Here is a 10,410-nt window from a genome sequence, read left to right as displayed (position 1 = left end):
CATTGTAATTTATACATTAATTTATCATGTGTAATACATGGGTTTCTAAAGCTAACATATATAGGGGAATAATATTTTGAGAACCTTGATAAGTTGTAAAAACTTTAAGAACTCAATATGGACCACACATGTAATTAAATGAATATTGAATATGTGGCTGAGAATAAATCTGATTAAAAAATAAATCAGGAGAGAGAATAAAGATTTTTGATGATTACACAAGTTTAAATGTTAGTTATACATGTGTAATAAGTCGATTCGGTGTGTAAAAAAATATTGTAATTTATTTAGTAACTTACACTTACGTATTACATACGTGAAAAAAATTCAAAAAAGAAAATTGTTACGTTGAGTTCTTTCGAGTTCTAAAAACACAAAGTGGTTCTCAAAAGAAATCAATCATACACACACACACACACACACACTAAAACAAAAATCATCTATTTGCTGACTGAGGGTCAAATGTCACAAATCGTCTCATTTGGTAACCCTCCACTACACATAGCCTAGCATGTCACACTCTTAATAAATAGCCTAAAAAGTTTCTTTTTCAAACACGTTTATTCTTTATAACTACTATTAGGATATTAGCACCCCTTTTGGTCATTTAAATAAGGGGTTTTTACATATTTCTCCTTGGTAAAGACTATAAGTTACATATTTTCTCAACCCAAAAAAAAACAAGTATATATTTCCCCTTTTGATATCAAATTACCAGTTTACCCTTATTTAATTTACGATGCCCACTAGCCAAATGAAATTGAGAACCAGATAACTATTTCACCTAGCCAGAAACCACCGCCACCTCTAACACCCTCCACATAGGATACCACCAATGTCATATCTGAAAACACCGTCGTCGAACTACCATTACTCCGACGTACATAAGGGTTGTGAGGTACTCATGGAGGAGTGGGTCAACCACCAACAATAAATTCCAACGAATAACTTTGGGTAGTAGCCGTATTCTTTGGAGGTTGTGCCCTACGGTGCTGAGGCTTGGACTGCTACATACAATTACGTTGTGTTCCCGAGTTCTACTTAAGGGGAGAAAGGAAAGGAAATAGATGGAAATATAGAGGTGGGTGTGTTCCCAAGTTGTTTTATGGTAAGAAAGGAATGGAAAGTTCAAAATTTGTGTTCCCAAGTTTCATTTAAGGGGAGAAAGGAAAGAAAAAGTAGGAGAAATGTGAGGTTTTAAAGGGTGAAAGTTTTCTTTTCAAAATGGAAAGAATTAGATGAAAAGGAAAGGAAAAGAGATAACTTAGTTCGTCTTACTGAACAAATGTTTTTTAACATGAGATTTAAACTTTTTTCAAAGATTAATAATAATAAAGAATACTAAAACATTTAACTAAATCAGAGATAAAAACAAAAGGAGTTAAAACTATTTAGAGGTATCAAAATGATATTTTATATTATTTTACTTGTGAGTGAGGGTATTTTAGTCATTTAATTAGGTAATTTTAATGAAATGGATAAATATGTAATCTATGTGATTTAAAAAGAAGAAATATGCAATTGATTTTTAAAAGTTGGATAACTATGTAATAAGAGAACTTAAGAGGAAGATATATGAAAATGCCTCTTTAAATAATACGAAAAGGGTATTTCCATATGAGATATAACCTTTTTGATAATGATTAGCTACAAACCAAAGGATGCTTCACATTCAAATACCAAGAAGTTCACGTCTTTGCGTTGTCAATTAAAAAAACGAACATTACCAAAATAAAAATATTTAACGGCAAAAAAAAACAATACATAAATCATCAAAGCACCGGTCAGGAAGAGAGATGAGATGAGATGTAGAGGTCTTTTATGGGTTTTTTTCATTTTTTTTATATTCTCTCAAAGTTAAGAATGAGATCGGGAATGAGATGTGAATGCACTAAAAAGTACTGCTCTTTGCACCTTGTTTCTTGGCACATTCCCAGTTGGTTAACATTGTATTCACATACGCAGTGGACAAGGGTTCGAACCTCGATTCCTCGAAGACTATGCTCGTCCAGTTTTATCTCTCTTTGTTTTTATAGAGGTAGGGTACCAAAAAGACCAAAATACCCTTACGTACCACCCGCGGGTTAGAGGGGACCCACTCATAGGCCACCCGCAGCTCATATAAACCACCCACATAACTCAAGACAAAGGAAGAATATTTATATATCCTAGGGATATGTGCAGGAGGATCTAGACGCCCTCATAAGTCATCTGTAGGGTACTGCTACACCTGCAAGGATGACCAGGAGGCAACATCATAGGATAGCTGTGATTAACCAACTTCATTCTAGAAGATTTATCAACATCATCTCGTGGGAAACAGGTGACCCTTCAGCCAATAGAAGAGGGACACCTGGCCAGGTTGTTACAACCATGCACATGGCCAGGTTTATCTCGTCCAATCATATACAGTCACGTCTCCAGGTTGTTACAACCATGCACATGGGACGTATAGCTCGGCCTATTACAGGAGGACACGTGTCTAGGCGATTGCAGGGGCATATTCTAGAATGGGACAGCTGGGCCAATAATATTCCCACATCCTTTGGCTATAAATGCCCCACAATCTCCATGAGGTATGACATTCATTCTTCACTCTCTACTCTCAATACATAAGTACTTTATCTTCACCGGAAATTGTGCTTATTCTCACGCCGGAGGGTGATTACGCGAAGAACCCCCCCCCCCTCTTGTACTTCCCGTAACGAGCTCACGGCGCTTGTTTTGCAGGTTTATGTCATTGGACTTCTGGAGATTGTGCTCATATCATTAGACGGTTTTATACTTGACCCATTTCCTGTGGACTTATTGGATCTAAGACCCGTAAGGGGATTAGGTTATGTGTTTCTTCATTGGCGCCATCCGTGCTTGTGTTAGAACTGAAAATATTTTTTTGTTGGTTTTTGGTTCGAACGATATGAGTCAATTTCTTGAGGGGCCGACGGGAACTCCTGTAACTGCTAGACGTACTATTGATGTCGAAGCACCTGGAGGTCCTACTCCAGGTGACTTAGGACGTGTCACAGTGGAAACGCGCCGGGCTCGTACAGAATTGGGTTTGGAAGACGAATCAGACCATTTTGAGTCGGTGAGAAGCCATCGTCATAGTTCCAGAACTGGAGGAGCTCTATCTCCTGAAGATGGTTACGTATCCAGCAGGAGAATGTTGCAGCCGAGTACGATCGCATGGTTCGTGAAGAGCGAATCCGTGCCCGTACTCTAGCTTATGAAGAATCTCCTATGAGATCTCTTTCCCCTCCCATAACCTCGCGGAGGAGTCAGATGCGCGAAAGCATGCAAACTGAGGGGTTTCCTGAAGATGAGTTTGTTAGGAGGAGGCACGATCATCCTCGCATGGTCGTACGCCCACCTTCCTACAGATAGGACTTTGAAAGCTTTGATCCGTCGTACCGTCCAAGTGCTATCAGTTATTACAGTGGGGATAGCAGACTTCATGGTTGGAAGGGAACTAGTCGCTAGTGTACGATAGTTCGCCATACCGTATACCATAGTAATGCGGAAGAAGAATTCACCAAACCGTATCGCCCAGCAGCCTTTGCAGAGAAGTCAAAATTTGTCGCGCGCATCGCAACAGCCCCGTTCCCTGTTAACGCAAAAATTCCTACATCTGTAGGAAATAACAACGGGATGACTGATCCTAGTGATCACCTGTTGAACTTTGTGGCAGTCGGAGGCATCAGCGGTTGGACCCTCCCCTACTAGTGTCACATGTTTGCGTTGACGTTAACAAGAGCAGCGCGTAAATGGTTTGAAAAATTGTCGGATGGGCAGATTCAGAATTGGGATGACTTGGTGGCTAAATTCTCCCAACATTTCCGTCAGCAGAAGAAGCACATCCGGCAATGAGTCTATCGAATACTTCATTTCTCGGTTTAACAATGAAAGTCTCAATATTGGAGGAATCAGCGAGGACATGTTGAGAGGAGCTCTCCGCAAGAATGTGAAAATGATGATTTGATCCGAAGATTGACTGGCAGAGACGGAATGCCCAAAACTTGGGACGACATAATGTACGCGAAAAAACGGTTTGCAAGAACAGAGAAAACTTTGAGCTCTGGTAGCCAAAAACAAACTCCAAAAATGGAATTTCAAACTCCACGACCGAATAGACAGACCAAGGGAACAATTTGGTCAAGGCTTCAGCCTTCTGCGGATACATCAAAACAGTTTGATGCATGATCTTTGATAGGAAACAACAACAAGGCAAGTGCTTCTGCCCGAGTCACCAACAATTGGACTCCATTGTCGAAAACTCCCTCAGAAATCCTTACAGCTGAGAACATGATGTTTAAGAAACCTCAGCCACTCACGAAATGATCATTCCTTAACCCTAAGAAATATTGCTCGTTTCATGATGACATTGGTCACACCACTGATGAGTGTATAGCCTTGAAAGGTGAAATTGAAGCGGCGGTTAAGTCCGGAAAACTAGGACACCTGGTCAAAAAAAGGGTATGGTAAAGCCCTTGTGCATGACAACCAGAGCCCGTCCAAGAAGCAGGTCAAGGACCTGAATGTTCACATAGACACAAGGTTGGAGGGAAAAGGAGAGAATTGGATGAAGAAGAGTGGAAGAACGAACCTGTAATTTTTCCGCGGGTCAAAGGAGGACCTTGCAACAAAAATCCATTGATAATCACCGCCCTCATAGGTCATTATCATTCACATTATGTCTTTTTTGATATTGGAAGTACCTTGGACATAATGTACAAACAATACTTTGAACAACTTGATGAAGATGACAAGGTGAGGCTGAAACCAATTCACGCACCTGTGTCTAGCTTTGGAGGTGAAGTGATGCACCTTCGAGGGGTAATATCTTTTCCAGTCACTCTTAGTGATGGACTCATTCAAGAATCGAAGATGTCGAATTTTTGGTCTTACCGGCGACATCAAAGCATGATATCATCTTGGGACGTGAGGAAATCAGTGACTTTAATGCTCACCCCTCTATAGCTCATGGTGTGGTAGGAGTTCCGACCCGCACTGGTGTAACAATCATCTGCATTTACCGTCACTGCTTCACAACGGAAAGTTCAAAACCCAGCAAAGTAACAAAGCAAGTTCAATGAACTGAGCCAGAGAAGTGGGTGTTGAACAAGAAGTTTCCAGACCAAATGATAACGATTGGGCTCGCTATCTCTGAGATAGTGAGAACATTCTTAAATCAACTGTTCACAAAGAGCATAAACATCTTTTCTTGGCAACCCGCGGATATGACTGGCATCCCGCGGAGGATTGCAGAGCATAAGATGCGGGTGAACCCAGCGTTCATGCCAATTTTCCAAAAGAAACGCAAGATGGGTCCAGAGCAGACCAAAGCTATGAACGAACAAGTTCACAATCTTCTACATGCCGGAATCATTCGTCCAATTCATACCAAACCTGGGTCGCCATCCGGTCGATGTTCCTAAGAGTAACGGGACATGGCGAATGTGTATAGATTTCAAGGATCTGAACAATGCGTGCCCAAAGGTTTGCTACCCACTACCAGAAATTGACCTTAAAGTTGACGTTGTAGTCCCGTACAAGTTTAAATGCTTCGTCGATGCCTACAAAGGCTATCACTAGATCCGCATGGAGGCAGGTGACGAGGATAAAACAACCATTTCGCACAGACCAAGGCACATTCTGTTATAAGATGATGCCCTTTCGATTGAAAAATGCGGGTGCTACATATCAACGTTTGATGGATGAGGCCATCAAGGGTCAGATTGGGCGAAATCTTGAAGTGTATATTGATAAGACCTCAGATCTCAGATCTAAGATCCAAAATCCAAATACGATTAAAAGGATCTAGTTCATAGATTACTCTTATCGGTTTATAGATTATACTTATAGATATGTTTATATATATTATTAGTATTAGTTGTAATATGTTAAATGTATGAAGACTAATTTATATAGTGATTCAATCCTAATGATTAAGTTTTGAACCAGAACGGGTGTTTGATCTTTTGAACTCATAAATAAGCCCTATGAATATCTTGAATAGTCATCGGTAACTACAAGACAATACCAATCTCCAGCGATACTAGCACAATTCACAGGCCCAAAAAGATCCATATGAAATCGCTCAAGAGGAGTATCAATGGAATTCATTAACTTAGGCGGATGTGACTTTTTCTTCTGTTTGCCTTTCTTGCAGGCAACACAGTGGTCAGATATTTTAAAATGTTTCAAGGAAACACTTTGACCAAGTCATTTGCCATTAAATAATTCATCTTCCTAACATGAATATGTCCCATTCTTATGTGCCAAAGAATCGTGTCTTTTTCAGTTGCTTTAGAAATGAAACACGTTTCCACAGAAGTTGACGCCTTAGAAGGCATGTTTAACACATAAATATCATTCGATCGAGGGGATCGCATGACAACCATGTCCTTGGGAATGACGTATCCCGGTTTCAGAATCAGACATTCTTTATCAGTAAATACAATCGTGTACTTCATGTCACAGATTTGCGACACACTTAATAAATTATAGATTTGCGACACACTTGTCTATAATATGTTTATATATATTATAGATATGTTTATATAGATTCACAACAGCAGAGACTAGCAGACAAAGCGCTTCAAAAAACTTAAAGACAAAGAGCTCAAGACGAGGGGGTGTCTGTTTGTGCACGGTTTTGCGTCTCGAGTCTTTGTATTTATCTTTTGTATTAATTAATGAAAGAAATATTATTATATTAAGTTAGTTCGTTAAGTTAATCTAGTTCGTTAAGGATGTTTAATGAATTAGGGGGCAGTTCATTAATGTTTATTTATATGAATTGTAATGTAATGAAGTGGAAGGCTAGTTTATTGCTAAATGTGTAACGAACTAGATTCCATCTTCTATATATAGAGGGTTCATCCTCTGTTTATTTTAAGAATTGATTTAACATAAAAAAATTCATTAATTAATACAAAAGATAAATACAAAGACTCGAGACGCAAAACCGTGCACTAACATATATGGTTGATCTGGTGATAAAGAGTGTTGTGGAAGATCAGATACTTCGGGACATTGAATAAACGTTTGAAACTTTGGGAAAGATCAACATGAAACTCAATCCCAACAAGTGTTCCTTTCGGATGGATGAAGGAAAATTTCTAGGTGTAATCGTCACGGGTGCGGGTTTCAGAGCTAACCCCGATAAAGTTCAAGCAGTGGCCCGCATGCCTTCACCTTCTTCCCTCAAAGAGGTAATGGAAGACTTGTGGCTCTGAACAGATTTTTGGCCAATAAAGCAGCCAAATCTTATCCGTTTGTGTCAACCTTTAGGAATTGTCTCAAGTAGCACATTTCAAGTGGACTGCGGAAGCCGAAAAAGCGTTCTTAGAAGTTAAGAAGTGTCTGATGGCATTTCCTACCTTGACAGCACCACACGCGGGATAGTCTTTAACGCTATTCTTATCAACATCGAATATTGCCATTGGGGCCATGCTAGTGACAGATATGAAAAATCTCCAAACGCATATCTAGTACGTCAGTAAAACGTTGACAGGACCAGAAACCAGTTATTCAATGCTCGAAAAGCTGGTTCTTGCACTAGTCTATGCTGCCAGGCGCCTCCGCGGATATTTCCAAGGTCACCCCATCAATGTGCTAACAGGGTACAAACTGAAAAATGTGTTGAGCAAGCCAGAATTGTCTAGGTGATTGGCAAAGTGGGCCATAGAGTTGGGAGAGCATGCGATCGAGTATACACCTAGACCCGCGATCAAGGTCCAAGTGTTAGCAGACTTTGTTACAGAAGTCCCACAGAAAAAGGAGGAAGAATGTCTGGTTGAACAGCAAATTCCAGTTCCTCCTGAGCGAGACCAAGTTTGGTCACTGTTCACAGATGGGGCCTCAAGTAACGAAGGATCAGGCGCAGGCCTCAGGTTGGTGAACCCTGAGGGTCATGAATTTACGTATGCCATAAAGTTTCACTTCAAAAGTACCAACAACGAGGCAGAGTATGAAGCTTTCTTAGCAGATCTTCGGATAGCTAAGAAACTTGGGATGAAACATTTGGAAGCGTGGGTGGGTTCTATGTTGATCGCGGGACAGATCAATGCGACGTATGAAGCAAAGAATGATGTGATGGATTCTTATTTTTCGCAAGCAGAGGATCTGATCCTTCAGTTTTCGTCTTACAAAGTCATTCACATCAAGAGAAGCGAAAACAAGTCAGTGGATGCTCTTAACAAGTTAGCCTCGACAAATTTTGAACACTTCGCAAAAGACACCCGCGTAGAAGTCCTAGATCAACCATCGGTCCTGCAACATCAAGTGTTAGTCATTCAAACTGGTGTTGAATCATGGATGACATCGATTGTAGCATATCTTTCATCGGGATTCTTACTAGAATAAAAAGCTGCGGCCCGGAAGATCAGACACAAAGCCTTGAATTACCAAATACAAGATGGTGTCTTGTACCGAAGATCCTTCCTCGGTGACATTTGCTTGGTTGTTCCATAAGTGGGCAACCGATATCATGAGTCCATTTCCAACAGCCCCAGGACGTGTCAAATTCCTGATTGTGGCTATAGATTATTTTAGCAAATGGGTAGAAGCCAAACCGGTCGCCTCCATCACTGCTTCAAGTATCAAGAAATTCTTGTGGTAATTCATTATTTGTCGATTTTGCCTTCCACAAGAATTAGTCAGTAATGGGACTTAGTTTGTAGACAGTATGTTGCAAGCGTGGCTAAAAGAGCTTCAGGTCACTCAAGTTTTTACTTCGGTAGCCCACCCGCAAGCCAATGATCAAGTTGAGAGAACCAACGAAACCATCAAAGATGGGATCAAGGCAAGGTTAGGAACTAAACGGACGGGCTGGGTAGATGAATTGCCCCATGTACTTTGGGCTTTACTCACACAAAAGAAATCAAGCAACTCTGAAATGCCGTTCAGTTTAACCTACGGCACTGAAGCCATGATCCCAGCTGAAATTGGAGTTCCATCCCAACGAACGTTGACAATTATTGATAATGAAAAAGAGCTGCGGATGAACTTAGACCTCCTTGAAGACAGGAGAGAACTGGACTTAATCCGCGAGCATAACTATAAACGCCAGCTACATAAATATTATGACTCGCGGGTTAAAAAGTGTAGTTTTTATTAGGGAGATTTTATCGTAACAATGAAGCATCTGGCCAAGAACCTCAGGGTAAATTGACACCAACTTGCGAAGGCCCTTACAGAATTGGAAAAACTGAACGGGACAGAGATCCCTAGAACTTGGAATGTTGCACAATTGAAGAAGTGCTACATATGAGCAAGACTTGTTATTACTTACTTTCTATTTGGCCTGCGTGCCCTAATAGACTAGTAAAAGACATCTAATATCGTCAGTTGTAATATATTTAGGCCTGCGTGCCTTTCTTATTAAAAAATCTGATTAAACCTATGTACAAGTCTTGTGTAAGCAAATATTTTCTTGGCCCGCTTGCCGAAAAGGACCCGCGTGTCCTTAAAGAAAATTTTCTGGCATGCGTGCCAGAAGGGACCCGCGTGTCCTTAAAATAAATGTCACGTAATCTTTTATTAATGATAACAAGATCCTATAATATGACACTTATATTATACAATAAACAAAGTGTAAAGGATAAAAAGCTTCTTATGTTCATGAAAAAAGATTACAAACAAAACAACATGTTAGTGAACGGTTTTGGTGTCCGTAGAAATCGAATAAGTTATAGATAGTCTAGTCTATGTATTTAATGTATATTTATTGTAAATGAGCTTCGTCCTATAATAAGGTAGCTCATGTCATAATTTAGGCAGAGAGATGTAGATCTAAGTTATTATGCTCTCCATAATGTATTCTTTCATATTTATCAATAAACTATCTCTTTAATGTATTAATCGATCTCGTGTTTATTATGTAATTGATGTGTCGACGCGGCTAGATCCTTGGTAGGTTTCAACACAACAATTACATATACAAGATGATAATCAAAATTCAAAGGAGGATCCTTATCATCACCATTGGTGTTCGCATCTTCTTGGTCCTCCTTATCTTCTTCATGGCAAATGGCGAAGTATGCCTTCAACTGCTCAACCCCGTCATCTTGTTCGGCAAGCTCTTTCGCGGCTTACTCAATAAGGGACGTCAAGTTGTCAAAGGCTTTTGTTTTCTCAGCATAAGTTTTCGCAGTATCTTGACCATGAAGATTGAACTCCTCAAGCGGGCGCTTTGCTTCAGCAAACGACAGGCCTTCCTTTAAACCCGCTTGATGGCTAGCTCGAGAAGAAGCTACTAGCCGCTTTGCGAGGCAATCCCCAAGCTCAGCACTATCACGAATATGCTCAACAACCTACAGAAAGGAAATATGAGAATTATAATCTAAGTACATGCATTATACATAGGGAAACTATGGGACAGAAAGTTACTTGGGGAATTCCCTCAGC

The 10,410-nt window shown here is 40.2% G+C and overlaps 2 protein-coding genes across 2 annotated transcripts; both read left to right on the top strand.

Moving 5' to 3' along the window:
* Positions 1 to 7,103: 7,103 nt before the first annotated feature.
* Positions 7,104 to 8,367, top strand: LOC143602801 (uncharacterized). Its single transcript, XM_077079794.1, has 2 exons — positions 7,104 to 7,214; positions 7,681 to 8,367. Exons 1-2 carry the CDS (start codon positions 7,104 to 7,106, stop codon positions 8,365 to 8,367), a joined length of 798 nt encoding a protein of 265 aa, XP_076935909.1.
* A 322-nt stretch (positions 8,368 to 8,689) lies between these two features.
* Positions 8,690 to 9,121, top strand: LOC143602800 (uncharacterized). Its single transcript, XM_077079793.1, has one exon. It carries the CDS (start codon positions 8,690 to 8,692, stop codon positions 9,119 to 9,121), a length of 432 nt encoding a protein of 143 aa, XP_076935908.1.
* Positions 9,122 to 10,410: the final 1,289 nt, after the last annotated feature.

This window comes from Bidens hawaiensis, unplaced genomic scaffold (assembly GCF_021521415.1).
Source record: "Bidens hawaiensis isolate Kalapana, Puna unplaced genomic scaffold, B.hawaiensis_p1.1 tig00059872_1, whole genome shotgun sequence".
In the NCBI taxonomy this organism is placed as follows: Eukaryota; Viridiplantae; Streptophyta; class Magnoliopsida; order Asterales; family Asteraceae; genus Bidens; species Bidens hawaiensis.
Note: the sequence above shows the minus strand (reverse complement) of the source record. Positions and strands in the feature narration are given on the sequence as shown.

What these genes read in the sequence shown, in the direction of transcription:
- LOC143602801 (XM_077079794.1), top strand. Translation starts at nt 7,104, where the DNA reads ATGGATGAAGGAAAATTTCTAGGTGTAATCGTCACGGGTGCGGGTTTC. An exon ending in CACCTTCTTCCCTCAAAGAG is followed by an intron (nt 7,215 to 7,680) that starts GTAATGGAAGAC and finishes TGATTGGCAAAG; the next exon opens with TGGGCCATAGAGTTGGGAGA.
- LOC143602800 (XM_077079793.1), top strand. Translation starts at nt 8,690, where the DNA reads ATGTTGCAAGCGTGGCTAAAAGAGCTTCAGGTCACTCAAGTTTTTACT.